This window comes from Protomyctophum bolini (assembly GCF_963924005.1).
Source record: "Protomyctophum bolini genome assembly, chromosome: 12".
Classification (NCBI taxonomy): Eukaryota; Metazoa; Chordata; class Actinopteri; order Myctophiformes; family Myctophidae; genus Protomyctophum; species Protomyctophum bolini.
Window position 1 is genome coordinate 33,230,298 of NC_137873.1, and position 18,204 is coordinate 33,248,501.

The following is an 18,204-nucleotide window of genomic DNA, read 5'->3' on the forward strand; positions in this document are numbered from 1 at the left end:
CCGGGAATAGTGGCGCGTTCTGGTCAGAGCCATCTAATAGAAGAGTGGGTTACGATATTGAGGGGGCAGAAACCGAGCGCTCGAGCGCTGTTCATGCAGCCTGGAGAGGGACAAGGCGACAATGCCAACTGTTTTAAAGTATTGTACAGTAACAACTAAAGTCTCTGTAATGTATACTAATGTTTATGTTGTTCGATTACTACAAAAATAAATGTTGAGTCCAATGCATTTTGCCTACTTTTGGTCCAGGACTTGTCCCTATTTGTTGTCCCCATTCTCAATAGAAGTCTATGCAGGAGAGCCGCCATTGGACTGGCCCCATTGAAGTGAACGGAGTCTGCGTGGCTCTGCGGTTATGGTGAACTGACAAATCAAGGCAGTGTTCTTTTCGCAGATATTAGCCCGATATATGACTTCCGGTGTACGATCTCTTCAAACTAAGAGTATCCCTAGAGTAAACTGAATCCATTGATTTTTGTTATTCCCACTGTTCTGCCCATTTTAATGCCTTTTTATACCTGTTTCTTGCTTTTCATTGACCTTGCTGTTTTTAATGTTGTTTGATGTTCTTAGCACTTTCTTTATGTACTTTGTATTTGACTGTGCCTTGATTTTTATGTTGTTTGATATGCTTAGTTTATTTTCTTCTGTAAAGCACTTTGCGCTGCACTCGTGTCATGAAGGTGCTCTATAAATAAAGTATATATACAGCTTTAATGTTTGTTTTTCAACGATGCTTGTTTAAGAAAATGTATACAATAAAGATAAATTTAATATTTGTGTTGAGGACTAAAACAAACATTAGCACCCGTTGCTTAAACTAACTATGTTGTAATTGATATTGTAAGATGACAAGAGTGCCCCTCACTTCACACGGGTGTGATTTATTTGTTTTTATTTTTTCACTAATTTTGTATTGATTTAAGATTGAATATCAGCAAATGTTGGTTTCACATATGTATGGTTTGACATACAAAACAAAGTATAACAAAAATTGCACAAAAATCTAAATTAAATTAAGTTCACATCAGCATTCATCAATACCAGTAAGTGGGGGCACGGTGGGAGTCGGTAGTGCTGTCACCTCACAGCTAGAAGGTCCTGGGTTCAATTCCCGCTGGGTACGCTGTGGGCACTGGGGGCGTGCTCCCTCCTCCACGTCATCAGTGCCCATACCCAAGGCGTGGTTGGCGAAAGGGCCTTTCTGTGTGGAGTTTGCATTTTCTCCCCGTGTCCCCTAGGGTAGTTACCCTCACAAAAAACATGCAGTAATCCTGGTCTCTAAACTACCTCCCCCTGGCCAGCCAGGGCGCCTGATGGAGGGGAAAGGAACTGGTCGGAATAACGTGTTCCTTCCACGCGCTATGTCTGGCCGGGGAAACTCTCCGGAAGACTCGAGGAGTCTTCTGTCTTATATCGTTGCTTACTATCTCGGACACTACGATGAGATAGGCTTATCCAAACACAACATGCATTTTTACACTGTTGACCAACCAAGAGAACTGAGACTTTTCTTATCCCATTTAGGCCTGACGTCGAAAAAAAAAATCTAAATCATGACAATTTTAACGATTTTTCAAAAATAGCAGACCTACAAGTTCATAGCGTGCCACTCGGTGGCAGAGTTTCCTCTCCTCCGTGTCATCAGTGCCCATACCCGAGGCAGGGTTGGCGAAATGGCCTTTCTGTGTGGAGTTTGCATGTTCTCCTGTACCCTCACAAAAAACATGAAGTAATCCTGGTCTCTAAACTTCCTCCCCCTGGCCAGCCGGGGCGCCTGATGGAGGGGAAAGGAAATGGTTGGAATAACGTGTTCCTTCCACACGCTACGTCCAACCATGGAAACTCCCCCCTTTCAGGTGCAAAGGAGTGACTTGGACACTGAAGCTCAAGTCGGTTGCTCTCCCAAGGTTGGCGGAGTGTGTGAAGAGCCCAGGATCACATTAGATAATTGACACAGGGGTGAAAAATGCGTTAGAAAATTGTGGGATAAAAATCAATTACCAGTATCATTCCACTTCAAAGCATTTAATGAATTCTAAACCTTTTCCAGGGCTGGAAAACGTTTATTATTATTATTATTATTATATATTATAAAATTTAAACATCCTGCTCTTCAGCATGGTGGACACGCTGGTGTCTCTTCAAGTCACCTGAATGGCTGTAACTCTTGTCACAGTGTTTACAGTGATAAGGTTTTTCTCCAGTGTGGACACGCATGTGTGTATTAAGATTACTTGACTGCAAGAAACTTTTGCCACAGTGTTCACACTGGAAAGGTCTTTCCCCAGAATGGAGACGCTGGTGTGCCTTCAGGTGACTTGATTGACTGAAACTCTTGTCACAATAATTACAGCGGAAAGGTTTTTCTCCAGTGTGGAGAAGCTGGTGTCTCTTCAGTTCACCTGCCGTATTGAAACTCTTGTCACAATTATTACAGTGGAAAGGTCTTTCTCCAGTGTGATCATTCTGGTGTCTTCTCAGAGCATATGAGTATCTGAAACTCTTGTCACAAAGTTGACATTGGAAAGGTTTTTCTCCAGTGTGGATACGCTGGTGTGTCTTCAGCTTAGCTGAATCAATGAAACTCTTTTTACACAGTTTACACTGGAAAGGTTTTTCTCCAGTGTGGACACGCTGGTGTATCACGAGATGAAGTGTACGAGTGAAACTCTTGTTACACTGTTTACACTGGAAAGGTTTTTCTTCAGTGTGCACACCTCCACTTGTCTCTCCACCATCATCATCACTGTCTTCAGTGGTCACTCCACCATCATCACTGTCTTCAGTGACTTCAGAGTCAGATTCAATTTTAACTTCAACTTCAGAGCAGTGTGAAGAGATGTCTTCAACATCACTGGCTAGGAGCAGAGAAATAAGATGTTAGTCAACACTGGACTTCTAAAATTTAAATACAATTTTCTATCTTCCATGTACAAAGCTTTACCTACCAAGACTGACCAAACAGCTACTAAATAAGCACATTATTACAGGTGGTTCTGGAAACTCAAAACCAGGCTTCAAAGTTTTAGCAAGATTATAGAAAAATTTACTTATATTACAATGAATGATGGTGATAGAACAAATACTTTATTTTGATCATAAAAATGTAGTCTAAATATAGTTTAGACTACCGTAAATGGTTTAATTATTGTACCTATGTACGTGCATTTTTAAGTATTTAATCAATCAATTCATATGTGAGCTAAGGAGTAAGTTAGGCTGTAGTTGAAGCCATGTACAACTGTATTTGTCTGTATACAGTATTGTACGTCACCTCCAGAGTAAGTGAATCACATTTCGTCACATTTCTAGTGCATGCTGCCAGTAGGCCAAGCTAGTCTTTTAACATTCAGCGCCACCAGGGGGCGCCAAAATTCCCAGACCGCCACCACACACACACACATAATAAACAAACAAACCAAAAACAGCTGGCAGAATCCGCATCGGCGGCTTATCACCCTGCATGGGGTTTCCTTGTGCTAAATGCAGTCCCAGTTCTGACCAGTAGTGCCAAGCGCTTCAACGTTGGCCAGCCCAGAGTACTCTAGTAAGAGAGTGGCAACACGCTTTGATCTCGCCACAAAGCGGGGTGCTAGTGCTATATATGCTATAGTTCGCAATTTTTTAACTATCCCATTGAGATAGCATTCATTTCCGCATTCCATTATTACAATGGGAGTCAACGCTAGTGTCGTCACTCTCATATTGGATCACGCTGGGCCAGCCCTTCTGGGGGCTTGGTCACTGATCACATGATAAACAGGTTGCCATGTTTATTGTTTACCAACCCATGCATTATCAAGCATGGCTTGAAAATGGTCTATTCCTGAGTCTTGTCAACAATAGGGGAGGGGGTATTAAAGATATGTTGGTTTTAGCTCTATTTGACATGATGACCATCTACCAAACTGCAAAGTTTCATAAAAATGTGACACAGTATGACACACATACTGCCTGTGACACAGGCAGTATGTGAATAATAATAAAATATAGCTGCAAGCAGCGATAAGACGGGACCAAGCAATAAGCCCTTTTAGGCTGCTCAACAGTGCCACTTTAGGTCACCCAGCGGTATTGCAGCTGTTCGTTCCCCAAACATACAGAGACAGACAGAAAGACAAGACATGACTTATGCCTGTTCAAAGAGCCTGTTATCGCTGCAGCTATACTTTTTGTACAAACTTTCACGTACAAACTTCTCTTCAACTTGGATTTCAGATAATGGTCCATAGATTGTGTGTATAACGCTTCATGCCAATTGCTCAAAAATCCCAGCAGAAAATCACGTATAAGCGTTCTTCAATCTGCTCAAAATGGCAGAAAGTCTGAGGGTGGAGATTACTGGTCAAAATGTCTGCATAAGTCAAGGCACATTTCTAAACAAGGTCCATGGATTTTGGGCAAACGAGGCATGAGTTATGACTGTTCAACGTTTTCATTTTCAAACAATTGCTATAGCGCCCCCCTTTGGCCAATTGGAGTAAGACTGGTTTCAGCTGTATTTGGCATGACCCCCTACGATACTGTAAAGTTTCATAAACGTGGGACTCTGCATGCATTAGGGGCAGAAGAATGATTTTCATAAAACTGCAATTTCCATTGGCTCATAAAAGCTTAATTTTTAAACTTAAAAACAAAGGCGATACTTGTCGATACGTTGGTGTGTGCTCAGGGGACCTGACTCACTGAAACTCTTGTCACGCCGTTCGTCATCACCGTCTTCACTGGTCTTCTCCCAATCATCACTGTCTTCAGTGACTTCAGTGTCAGATTCAAGTTTAACTTCAACTTCAGAGCAGTGAGAGAGAGAGTCTTCTTCTTCACCACTGTCATTTTCTTCTTCACTTTTCACTGCTAGTATTGTCAACATTGACCCATCAGGGTGCTCTGGTCTTTGAAGTATCCCCTCCTGTTCCTCTTTAATGTGTGGAGGCTCTGGTTCCTCCTGGAGCAGACTGGAGCTCCTCTCCTGTTTAATAAAATCTTCCTCTTTACACACAACCATGTGCAGGATGTCTAGGAGCAGAACAATTACATAACAGTTAATACAAGATTCTTAAAATGTAAAAATATTCTTTCACTTAATCTCGTCACAAAATGGAACAATATAGCCTGCTATGAAGGCTTTAGCTAAAGGAAACTCACTCACAGTATATTCTTTATATATTTTTGAGGGGTGCTAGCCCAACTTTGAGTGTTTGTGTAAACACAAACATTGTGTAAACCACAAACAGTATAGACAAAAGTGTGTAAACACAAACATTGAAGACAAAAGTGAGGACGCAAATTGTGATTGGCCAGAATGAGATGATGCATGATGATAAGAGCGCTCCTCACTTCACATGGGTGTGATTTTTATTTATACATTGTATTTTTGAGGGGCGCTAGCCCCTCCTATGTCCAGCTTTTAGTGTGTGTCCTAATGTTTTGTTCTACACAATATGTCAGTGTAAACACAAACATTGCGTAACACAAACATTGATATATGAGGCTTTCAACTCTCAAATGTAAGTAAGAAGTTGGCGACGATAAAGCCTAATTTGAGACTTTATTTGAGGCTCATTTGAGAATTTATGAAAGCAGTGACGCACAATTAATTATAATAAAACCGTGAAAAACCCGACCGTATAACGGTAACACTTAAACAGCGCCTGACACAGACATTACCTGTCCATCAAATAAAAAACGATAAACCAAAGCAGCACAGCACACGCTGTCAATTGTAAACGAACAGCATTTTGCTTCTCTTGCCGTAAAATTTAACTGAAATAGGCTTCATGAAAGCACTGAGTTATAAATCATATAAGTATGATTCGTGTACTATTAGTACACGAATCATCTATACTTCTGTGTTATTATTGTAACAGCTCTACAACTGAACAGAAAATAATATGAAAGAAAGGGAGAGCACATGAAACGTACCGAGGTGTGGTTGATCTTCAGGTTCCTGTTTAATAGAGAGAGCCCTGGCTGAGTCTGGAGAGTTCATCTTCACCTGTGGTTTGGACTACACAAACTGATCTGAAATGAAGGAATGGAATGAGGACTTTAAAAGGATCACTGTCTAATAAGACTTATATGACTTAAAGTGCAAATAACATGCATTTTAATACTGCTTTTAATATTTAATATCATATTGTCTATGTCCATCAAAGCTATTTTTAATGGTTTGAGCCCCAATCACCACTCTGATAAAAAATCAGTTGAGCTGTTCCTGAGAGCAATTCCATTAAAAGCACCTATATGATATGAAAGCCTGATTGTTCAAAATCGGTTATTTGTGGGGAGAGAAAACACATATGGGAGCCCAAAAAACACAAAATATCATGTTATCATTAGGTCCTTTAATACATTACACTTGCGATCTATAACTAAAGTTAGAAATAAAAAAACACCAAAATCAGTATAACCAGTTTAAACCTATTATGTAAAGGTGACCTGAAAATAGCATATCTACAATGTATTGGATAATGATGCATTGCGATGAGACACATTGTGAGCTAGATCATCAGGTTTTAGAAATGGGATGAACAACATGGTGTGGTGCCCATATATATAAATTGTCAAGTTTCCTCCGGACTTAGCCTGGGTAAAGGCTATCCGGATTGGTAGTCTGGTAGCCTACTTGTCTTCAGGTCTGAGAGGCTTCTTGTCAGAGATCTCTCAGAATAGTCATAATTTGTCATGCATGTTTGATGTTTATCCTTCAATACATTCTAGTTAAACGCAAGGACAATGCCTTACTTAATTAGATTCATGTTCCAACTTAAATGATGACAAAATAGTCGAAATAGATGAAACGAGACATATGATTCGTTCATCTTTAAATGATAAATAGATGAAACACAACGTCAATTATTGGTTAATTTTACCTGCTATGTTTCAGTGGTTGAGCTGCTAACAAACGCCATCCTGCTACTGCTGCTTAACGACGTACGACACTGTTTCGAAACGAAACGTTTTAGTTTTCTTTGTATTTTAAGGTGTCAACAGTCAACACACCACCATGTTTCCACTGCTTTGACCAGTGTCGAGTGAGCTAGGATAAGGGAGCTAGGATAACACTTCCTGTGGCCGAGCTCTTCAAAATAAAAGTACCCTTTAAAGTAAACAAAAACGATGAATTTACACATTAAAACAATAAATTAAATATTGAAACGTAAATATATAACAAAAAACACATGAACACTCATACAGAGAAAAGGCCCTTTGCTTGCAAAGTTTGTGGTAAAGACTTTAGTCTAAAGAAAAATCAGAAAAGACACATGAGGACTCATACAGGGGGGAAGTCCTTTACTAGTACAGTTTGTGGTAAAGGCTTTAGTCAGAGTGGTGTTCTAAAAACACACACGAGGACTCATACAGGGGAAAAGCCATTTAGTTGTTCAGATGTGGTATAGGCTTTGCTAAAATGAGTAATCTGAAATCATACATGAGGAATCATACAGGGGAAAAGCCCTTTAGTTGCAAAGTTTGTGGTAAAGGCTTTAGGCGAATGACTAATCTGAAATCACAAATGAACAAGAATAAAATGCCTGTTTCAAATAAGCATTCTGAGTTGACATTTGATATCACACACATGTAAAAATCATTCCATTAATCCAGGATAACAATTGTTGTAAACTCTAAGTACTGCAGGACCCTCGTCTGGTTTGACAGACAGGTAGTGTGTGTAGGCTGGGTGGTGTGTGATAATCCGGTTGAAGTATTCCTTCGGTACGGCGACTGCGGCGGCGTGCCCGGGAGAACAATAACGGGACACGAGACAGTATCACGCTAAAGGTTCACAAAGTTTATTACACAAACAGGAACATATATAGTGCTGGATCCTAATGACGTGACAACAAGATAATGAGACATATAATAACGTGCCTACTGCAACAAGGCTGACCTTGCTGTCTGAGATGTCTCTCGTAGCCTAACTATAAAGTATACAGATCAGGCAGTACACAATACATATCAAGTACACTGTGTCTCACGTTCAAGTACACAGACATGGGCGATCATGATTATAACAACAATGAGTAGTAATGTAACCTGAAAATCAACGTTCTTGTATATGGAAAAAATAATCTTTTCCTTAAAGTCCATATTGGGTTGACAATAGTTTACTTGTTTAAAGGGGCTCCACCATGAATTTAAAATCAAATAATAATAATAATAATAATAAATGTTCTTTAATTAATACCTTTTTATACACACTGAAGACTAAACAACCACTCAGATGTCAGATAATTTATTTTCATTCTTCTTTTTTGAGAGAGCTCATGAATTAAAAACAGTGAAAATCAGTGTATGCAAAGTTGGGGACAGAGGTTGGGTAAGATCTTGTTTGGGACAAGTTGAACCGCGCGTGTTAGTTATTTACTTATTTTATCTCCGGAGCATGTTGCTGGCCCTCTGGGGTTAGTTCCTTCCTCCCAGTGTGTGCTTGTCGAACAGGTGCTCGGCCACCTTGTTGTTTGTGGCGTCCATAGAGGTGAGTTTGGCGACATAGTCGCCAAGTTTCTTAATGGCCTTCACCTGCTCATCCAGGTAGTGGGTCTCCAGGAAGTTGCAGAGCTGCCGGAGACAAGCAGACATGGAACGGTTAGCTAATAATAGGGGGGGGGGGGGTTGTGTAATGTAATGTAATCAGGTAAAAAATACGAAATCTAACAGTTCTTTTTACGTACATGTGGGTCTTCTTTTTCAGAAGCCTGTTTGTGCAGATCCAGCAGACTCTGGTTGACCGCCTTTTCCAGGGCCAAGGCCTTCAGCATGACATCCAGACCACTGCCCCATGAGACCCCCTGCTGTGCAGGTTTCTAAAAGGGGATATAGGGATGTGCCGATGAGACATTTTGGTTGATATCGATATCCAATATAATGAATTCCTGTTATGGCCGATAAACGATATTAGCAATGTCGATATGATCTCATTCTGTATAAAGAAAATTATAATAATTTAGGCCATTCTGAAAAATACATGTAACAGGGTATCTGCACTGCAGGCTTATTTCACACTGCGGGTGCTTTAAGTTCACAGACTTGGATGTCTTGTAGGGCTGTCCCCGACTAAGGATTTGTATAGTCGACTGATAGATGAATAAATTTGCTGTTAGTCGACTAATAGTCGACTGAGCACCCCCACCCCCAAAAAAAAAAAAAAAAAAAAGTTTTTTTTTTTTTTTTTTTTTTTTGCCCCAAAATATTGTATATAAAAATACAATATTTACAAAAATATACAAAAATATTGTATTATTCCACTAGGTCTGTGGGGGACATAAACACATTTGAACATTCTGACTGTTCAAATCTCCAATGTGCATGTGGAGTGTGTCTGCCTGTGTGGCAATGTGCCACTGCCTGTGACTTGAATCGCACAGTGCGCTGGCCTGATATTATTCACAGCTCAACTAATTATCATCATAATTAACCATCACAACATCAATAACAAATACTTTTTTTATTTTATTTTTTTAACATCGACTGAGAGGCTTGTCATTAGCCAGATTGAGCACAGCAGGTGAGATTGAGATTCTGGAGTCTATCAGGCCAGCACTGTGCGATTCAAGTCACAGGCAGTGGCACATTGCCACACAGGCAGACACACTCCACATGCACATTGGAGATTTGAACAGTCAGAATGTTCAAATGTGTTTATGTCCCCCACAGACCTAGTGGAATAATACAATATTTTTGTATATTTTTGTAAATATTGTATTTTTATATACAATATTTTGGGGCAAAAAAAAAAAAAAAAAACCTTTTTTTTTTTTTTTTTTTTTTGATGAACATCGACTAAGAGGTGGTCAGTCGACTGAGACCCGTTCCGATCGATTAGTCGACTATTCGACTAATCGAGGTCAGCCCTAATGTCTTGTAAGTGGATGTGTCCTCCTCGCTTGTTCTGGTAGTCCCACAGCTTCTCAGCTTGCTCCCTCTTCTCATGGCTGTTGCCCTTGAAGAAACTGGAAAATCCTGCCAGGGCCACAGTGTCATGGTCGAAATGCATGGCCTGAGAAAAAGAGCAAGAAACAGGAGGCCGGAAGATCGGGATGGAGGAAGGTGGGGAAGAGCACAAAAACAATGAACGGTACCAGTCATCATTTGGCAAAAACAAAGCGTGACACAAACAGCGGTTAAACACTGTGTGTCTGTCTAAATCCAGTAGTTTTATTCTTAGTCAGGCGCTAAACAATATCATGTATGAATGCATGACAAACAGGGTGTGGAGTCACTGTGCATGGCTGTTTTCTTTTAGGGCTATAGGCTACACTGATGCATTTTCCTTGTCAACAAGGACCAACCAAGACATTTCAAAATACATATATATAAATTTGTTGTAAAATGGAATGAAAAGATAATAAAACATCAGCCTTCATTTCTGTTTGGCCAAAATGCGGTATGTGCACCTATAGGCGTGGCTGTCCTGCAGACAGTCCACATGAAAACTTACACATTGATTGATTGAATAGTTTATTAGACATGTGTATAAACAGCATACAGAATACAGTCACACAGCCCATAAAGCCCCATTGTGAACCTGGACATTTGGAGTAGCCTAGTTTTATGCTAGAAATGTCGAGTATGGTATGGGTCCCCAGCATATAGCCGTTTTTAACCCAAGGAGTGTATTTGGTTCAAACTAAGGCTGGATTCAGAGTCATCAAAACCCCCTAAAGCAAATGAAATTTAGAATGTTTTAACTTATATAGGTTGTTAATGGTATGGTCACATACTATGGCAATTATGAAAATTGCCCATATGCAAGCTATAGCATTTGGCAGTTTCTAAATGCTGGGAACCCATACTCGACATTTCTAGCATAAAGGTTTAGGGTTTAGGGTTCACATTCTGGCAAGTGGACTATTTAGGCCCTATGTAATCAATTCATAGACATGACATGAACAACAACAGCAAAATCATCATAGGTAAAAAGTAACAAAACAGTGAAGATAAATAAAAAATAACACTGTATACAATGAGGGGGAAAGGGAAAGGAAGGGGGGTCATTTATCCTCCGGGCCTGCTGAAAGGTGGTTTTTCAGGCCTGTTTTAAACGATACAAGAGATTTGCATTTTTTGAGGGAGGGGGTCAGGGCATTCCACACTTGGGTGGCGGTGCTGTAGAAAGAGAATTTACTCATATATGTTTTGAAAGTGGGTGGTACCAGATTGTTGTTCTCGCTCCCCCTGGTATTGTGGCTGTGGGTGTTTTTTGAGGTAGTTAGTAGTCAGGTATGCGGGCACTGAGGGCATTGAGGGCAAGGTTGCATTTACAATTTTGAAGGTCAAGCCCATTTTCAACTGCTTAATTGATTAATAATTCACGTTTTAATTACTGCATATTAAATACATTATTATTAGTTCCTTACCATTGAGGTGTAGGTGTAGGAGGCATGCAGCTTCTGGTTGACCATACGGTTGATGGAGGCCTCACAGTCCTGATGGTAGTTGTGGCGCACTTGGGAGGATGCCATTTTGCCTGGCGTTTTCACTGGTTTTCAAAATGAGACTATAGAAAGCATATACAGTTTAATTTGCGGCGGTATTGTGTTTTTTCCAAACAACTCGAGAATGCAGATTAATATAGCGGGATGAAGCAAGAGCTATCCTTGAAGATTCTCCCCGTTCGTTGATGTGAAGCTGAACGTCGTGGCTGGCTGTATTTATAAGGCCACAGTGCACCATGTGACTGACATGAAGCTGCAATAAACCAGGACGTAGGTGGGCTATGTGAGTTGGCCAATCACTGAGTCCGCCCCTCATGAATATGTTTCAGTTTGGTTAGTTACCATTATTCACAATCGTTCAATTTTATATAATTGGCTAAATAAAACACTTTATTTCTATAAAGTTTGTGTGAGCATATAAACCTATATAAGGCAAGAATGTCAACATTTCATTATGCTGTAGAATGTGACATGTAAAACTAGGATGATTCTGAATCCATAATGGGACTATTAAATTAAGTTTTGATTCTGTATTGATTTTGCTCTGTTGGGACACAAACATGAACTCATATAGAGACATCTTAAAAGAGAGCAAAGACTGCCTACATAATGTCACCGGAGGACACCCTGGGTTCGATTCCCAATGGTTTGAGGGTCTCCCTGAACGAGTCACTTGGGGCCCTATCTTTCCTTAACTCTTATGTCTAAACCTTTTAGGCATTTTATTTTACATTTATAAAATAGTGAAAATCTACATTGACACGTCGTGAGGTTGTAGATATAGGCTATTTGAATACTGTCGATACCGCTGCAATAATCGAGCCGGGATGTAACGAATGCTGCAGAGAACGACAGGGAGGGCCAGAGACGGAAAATGTTTTGAGAGGGAGGAAGGCAGGTTTACACCAGGGGAGCAATGAAAGGGTGGGGTCGAGAATGATGTCAAGGTTGCGGACGTGGGTATAGAGAGGTGTGACAGTGGAGCCACCAACATACGTGATCGATTGATTTATACCTCGTTGTAAAGGTGACGACGATAGAGAAAAAGAACCTGCACCTGTCGTCAATAAAGTATAACTTTTGGAGCAGATGGTTTTTGGAGCAGATGGTGTTTTTCTCTTTTTCTGATGTTACTTTTGAACCCAGCACCTCTTTATTTATTTATTTGACAGGGACAAAGCTCATTAATCAACATGTCAGTTTTCACCTCAATGTAAATAAACCAGAGTTAGCCAAAGCTAAGTTTCATCTGTAGTCCCTGAGCAGGCTCTTAAAACAATGAATGATAAAAGAAAGACAGAGTGTATAGTGTGCCAGCACACAACACCATGCGTTGATGCCATGCCATGTGTGCATATGTGCTAGCACCCAACACTATGTCCATACAAAAACACAATACAATACAGTACAATACAGGAACAGATCAACATGATACAGGGGACAGAACAACTGTGAAGTGAAAAATGACACCGGTGATGAATACTAAATAGTGCTGATAGCTACTCATGATTACAGATTTGAATTGTTTTTAGCCACCTTTTCAGGTTGAATTTGAAGGTCAAAAAGTTGGAGGTCTCTCTTACTTCTGTAGGGAGACTGTTCCAGTGGCTCTAACAGAGAAGACTGTTTTACCAAACACACTACGTCTGATTGGCACTTCACAGTCTCCTCTGGTAGTTGCCCTTGTTGCTGTCACCACTGTCCCTTCGATCTATGAACTGTTTCAGTGGTGGAGGTGCAAGTCCATTTAAGATTTAAAAAATGAGACAAGCATCTGCAAAATGTTTGAAGCTGTCAAAAGTAAATAAGTGTACTTTTGAACTATATGGCAATGGTGGTAACGTTTGGGCTTTTGGTCCAGTGTTTTTAATGTCTGTTTGTAAAGTGATTCTATGGGTTTTAACGTTGTCTGATTTGTCTGTGACCAGGTTGTGAAACAGTATGTTATGTGTGAAAAAATTATAGCATGCATGAAGAGTTTAGCTGCATCTGAGGTATGGTCTTATGTGTCTGAAGTTAGATAGATTGATAGATTTTAGGCATTTTTTTCATGGCAGGGTGTTCTTTTTTCTATGTCTAGACTTCACATTCCTTATGAATGGTGACACTACTCCATTTATGGTTGTCACAAAGTTCTCTTTACATCTTGACTACATATGAGGTTGGACCAATCAGTTTGTTTTAGAGCCCTATCAAGATTGTCAATTTCGTTTTTTGGAATGGAAGGATTTAAGTTTTGTTCTATTATTAAACCGTTTACTGGTGAGTTTCCTCACCAGTAAAGTTATGTTATGGTCAGACAAACCAGTGATCAAATTATATGATTTTGTTATTCTCTCCGGTCTAGTTGTGAATATTAAATCAATTTGTGTCTGAGAGGAATTAGTTATTCTAGTAGGACCTTTCACCAACTGGGTGAGATTGAACTTGTCTCTTATCTGCTTAAGGTTTTTCCTATTTGATTTATCCTATCCCCCCCCCACACACACACACACACACACACACACACACACACACACACACACACACACACACACACACACACACACACACACACACACACACACACACACACACACACACACACACACACACACACACACACACACACACACACACACACACACTTTTCCTCCTAATCTATCCCTCCTAAACAGATTATACCCCGGAAAGTTAATAGCTGCCACAGATGAATTTTGATGTAACCATGTTTCAGACAGGCCTAGGAAGTCCAGGTTGGAATCCGATAACAAGTGTTATCTCTATACCAAGTGATTCTATTCGTTTTTGACTAATCAACGATAAAAATGTCATAAAATACAATATCAATTGGTATTATCGAGAAGAAGAAGAAGAAATGCCAGCACATATCACATATCAGCATGATTCAACAGCAACCAAATGAATGACAATTTAGGCATTTAGCAGATGCTCTTAATCCAGAGCAATTTGCAGTAAGCAAGAACAAAAAACATGGTAATACATCAAAACATAATAAATAGTCATCATGAACCCTACGCAATGACGTGCTGGCAACACTGATTGAGATTAAGTGACCTGCTATCAAACTGGGACATCACAGAACGACAAATCATTAGTCACCCACACGTCTCTGTATCTGCAATATCATATTGGCGCCCCTACTAATAGTAGCTATTTTATCTTTATAACATATTTAAATTACGCCTATATTTACAGAGCCAGCACACCCTGAACAGGTGTGCTTGAACAGGTGTCCTTGTTGAGTTGACAGCCATCACTGTTGTGATTTAGGGTGACCATCTGAATGGTCTCTAGAGGTCTCCATAGAGAATTAGTTTTGAATGCGCAGTGTTACTTAATTATCACAACAAAGTTATTACAAACATTTGCTTGAAAATGACACACGGTATAGAAAGATCAGGTCCTTACAGGAGTGTGGTTCACCCAAAAAGGACTTGTTTTTGATCAATTACACACCCCATAAAGTCTTGAATGCATCTAAAAAATATTTTTTGTTTTTATCGCATTCCTGAGCCAATATTTTGATGACCGGCAGAAAGGGAAGAATAATCTCCATGAATTCAAGGTTTCTTGGGATGTGCAATTGACAGGGGCGTGCACAGATAGACACTAAGTGGTGTTAGCTAGAGCACCCACCCTTTTGCCCTAGTCTGGACAGCAATGTGCCCTTTTGAAAGTTTATGCTTGTATATCAGCTGTTTTTGGCGATTTGCTGCAGTGTTGGGTCAACTCTACTTATAATCTGCCGATAGTTAAACATGGCATGCACAGTAGCAACTGCAAAGCAAAATGACACAATGGTGACGCCCTATGCAGAATCACAAAAAGTCTCAGGCCAATTTACCCTCAACATCATAAAGAAAGGGATCACCTGCAGTATTTGATGAGAGTTTCTATTGTACATTAACTGTACAACGTGCAAGTGCATTAACGGTCAGGAAAGCAGCTATCATTGTAGGCACATTTAACAATTTTTGAGCAAATTGTGGAGTCATTTTGAGCTTGAGACCATGGTGCAGTAATTGTAGTAAAAAAGTATTTTTGTAAATTCATATTGCGTTTTTGTGTTTGCAGACTGCAAAATACATTTGTAAATCATGGAAACACATTTGTAAATCGCAAAGTAGATTTGTAAATCATGGAAAAACATTAGTAAATCATGGAAGCACATTAGTAAAACATGGCATATTTGTGCATTATGGTATTGGATTAACAAAAATACAAATCTCTCCCCATAGCCTAATTCTTATCTACTGTCAGCTATATCTTGCGGCAACCCTTACCCCTTTATCCCTAAACTTTAACCAAACTGAAACATACTCATGAGGGGCGGACTCAGTGATTGGCCAACTCACATAGCCCACCTACGTCCTGGTTTATTGCAGCTTCATGTCAGTCACATGGTGCACTGTGGCCTTATAAATACAGCCAGCCACGACGTTCAGCTTCACATCAACGGACGGGGAGAATCTTCAAGGATAGTTCTTGCTTCATCCCGCTATATTAATCTGCATTCTCGAGTTGTTTGGAAAAAACATAAGACCGCCGCAAATTAAACTGTATATGCTTGCTATAGTCTAATTTTGAAAACCAGTGAAAACGCCAGGCAAAATGGCATCCTCCCAAGTGCGCCACAACTACCATCAGGACTGTGAGGCCTCCATCAACCGTATGGTCAACCTGAAGCTGCATGCCTCCTACACCTACACCTCAATGGTAACTAAGGAACTAATAATAATGTATTTAATATGCAGTAATTAAAACGTGAATTATTAATCAATTAAGCAGTTGAAAATGGGCTTGACCTTCAAAATTGTAAATGCAACCTTGCCCTCAATGCCCTCAGTGCCCGCATACCTGACTACTAACTACCTCAAAAAGCACCCACAGCCACAATACCAGGGGGAGCGAGAACAACAATCTGGTACCACCCACTTTCAAAACATATATGGGTAAATTCTCCTTCTACAGCACCGCCACCCAAGTGTGGAATGCCCTGACCCCCTCCCTCAACATTTCTAGCATAAAACTAGGGTAGTCCAAATGTCCAGGTTCACAATGGGGCTCTATGGGCTTGCAAGTAGACTAAATTGGAAACAAGACGGCAAGGACTTTTTTTGGTGCTATACCTTTGGGACTGAGTGTTTGACTGTACTCTGTACGCTGTTTATACACATGTCTAATAAACTATTCAATCAATCAATGTGTAAGTTTTCATGTGGACAGGACAGCCACGCCTATAGGTGCACATACCGCATTTAGGCCAAACTGAAATGAAGGCTGATGTTTTATTATCTTTTCATTCCATTTTACAACAAATGTATTTTGAAATGTCTTGGTTGGTCCTTGTTGACAAGGAAAATGCATCAGTGTAGCCTAGCCCTAAAAAAAAACAGCCATACAGTGACTCCACACCCTGTTTGTCATGCATTCATACATGTTATTGTTTAGCGCCTGACTAAGAATAAAACTACTGGATTTAGTCAGACACACAGTGTTTAACCGCTGTTTGTGTCACGCTTTGTTTTTGCCAAATGATGACTGGTACCGTTCATTGTTTTTGTGCTCTTCCTCACCTTCCTCCATCCCGATCTTCCGGCCTCCTGTTTCTTGCTCTTTTCCTCAGGCCATGCATTTCGACCATGACACTGTGGCCCTGGCAGGATTTTCCAGTTTCTTCAAGGGAAACAGCCATGAGAAGAGGGAGCAAGCTGAGAAGCTGTGGGACTACCAGAACAAGCGAGGAGGACACATCGCATTACAAGACATTACAGTACAGATACCCTGTTACATGTATTTTTCAGAATGGCCTAAATTATTATAATTTTCTTTATACATAATGAGATCATATATCGACATTGCTAATATCGGTTATCGGCCATAACAGGAATTAATTATATTGGATATCGATATCAGCCAAAATGTCTCATCGGCACATCCCTATATCCCCTTTTAGCATCCACAGGAGGGGGCCTCATGGGGCAGTGGACTGTTTGCCATGATGAAGGCCTTGGCCATGGAAAAGGGGCTCAACCAGACTCTGCTGGATCTGCACAAACAGGCTACTGAAAAAGAAGACCCACATGTACGTAAAAAGGGGCCCAAACTGAACTGTTAGATTTCGTTCTTCTTACCTGATTACATCACAACTTCTACAAAGCTAACATTTTAATTCAATTTTATTATAGTCCCAAAACACAAACATAAGCAGAGACCTGATTCCCCCCCACCCAGGTTTATTTTTTGCGATGGTAGCACGGGAAACTATTAGCTAACCGTTCCATGTCTGCTTGTCTCCGGCAGCTCTGCAACTTCCTGGAGACCCACTACCTGGATGAGCAGGTGAAGGCCATTAAGAAACTTGGCGACTATGTCGCCAAACTCACCTCTATGGACGCCACAAACAACAAGGTGGCCGAGCACCTGTTCGACAAGCACACACTGGGAGGAAGGAACTAACCCCATGAGGGCCAGCAACATGCTCCGGAGATAAAATAAGTAATTAACTAACACGCGCGGTTCAACTTGTCCCAAACAAGATCTTACCCAACCTCTGTCCCCAACTTTGCATACACTGATTTTCACTGTTTTTAATTCATGAGCTCTCTCAAAAAAGAATGAAAATTAATGATCTGACATCTGAGTGGTTGTTTAGTCTTCAGTGTGTATAAAAAGGTATTAATTAAAGAACATTTATTATTATTATTTGATTTGAAATTCATGGTGGAGCCCCTTTAAACAAGTAAACTATTGTCAACCC

General features: G+C 40.3%; 3 protein-coding genes across 4 annotated transcripts; 1 reads left to right on the forward strand and 2 right to left on the reverse strand.

Moving 5' to 3' along the window:
• Positions 1-2,047: 2,047 nt before the first annotated feature.
• Positions 2,048-7,006, reverse strand: LOC308325321 (uncharacterized protein). Of its 2 annotated transcripts, none has more exons than XM_080777810.1 (4): positions 6,876-7,006; positions 5,926-5,998; positions 4,690-5,019; positions 2,048-2,861 (listed from the first exon to the last, which is right to left on the reverse strand). In XM_080777810.1, exons 2-4 carry the CDS (start codon positions 5,990-5,992, stop codon positions 2,101-2,103), a joined length of 1,158 nt encoding a protein of 385 aa, XP_080633936.1. In that variant the 5' UTR covers positions 5,993-5,998; positions 6,876-7,006; the 3' UTR covers positions 2,048-2,100. The 2 variants fall into 2 exon arrangements, with proteins under 2 accessions (XP_080633936.1, XP_080633935.1); XM_080777809.1 differs by having other exon boundaries at positions 5,926-6,024; positions 6,876-7,005.
• Positions 7,007-8,409: 1,403 nt separating this feature from the next.
• Positions 8,410-11,468, reverse strand: LOC308326228 (ferritin, middle subunit-like; the record flags this gene model as incomplete). Its single annotated transcript, XM_080779036.1, has 4 exons — positions 8,410-8,565; positions 8,679-8,810; positions 9,857-10,003; positions 11,364-11,468. The coding sequence occupies 4 exons, from the start codon at positions 11,466-11,468 to the stop codon at positions 8,410-8,412; spliced, it is 540 nt and encodes a 179-aa protein (XP_080635162.1).
• Positions 11,469-16,055: 4,587 nt separating this feature from the next.
• Positions 16,056-17,903, forward strand: LOC308326229 (ferritin, middle subunit-like; the record flags this gene model as incomplete). Its single annotated transcript, XM_080779037.1, has 4 exons — positions 16,056-16,160; positions 17,071-17,217; positions 17,401-17,529; positions 17,748-17,903. 4 exons carry the CDS (start codon positions 16,056-16,058, stop codon positions 17,901-17,903), a joined length of 537 nt encoding a protein of 178 aa, XP_080635163.1.
• Between the last annotated feature and the right edge of the window lie 301 nt (positions 17,904-18,204).

What these genes read in the sequence shown, in the direction of transcription:
- LOC308325321 (XM_080777810.1), bottom strand. Translation starts at nt 5,992, where the DNA reads ATGAACTCTCCAGACTCAGCCAGGGCTCTCTCTATTAAACAGGAACCT. An exon ending in TGAAGATCAACCACACCTCG is followed by an intron (nt 5,020 to 5,925) that starts GTACGTTTCATG and finishes TTCTGCTCCTAG; the next exon opens with ACATCCTGCACATGGTTGTG. An exon ending in ACGGCGTGACAAGAGTTTCA is followed by an intron (nt 2,862 to 4,689) that starts GTGAGTCAGGTC and finishes CTCTGCTCCTAG; the next exon opens with CCAGTGATGTTGAAGACATC.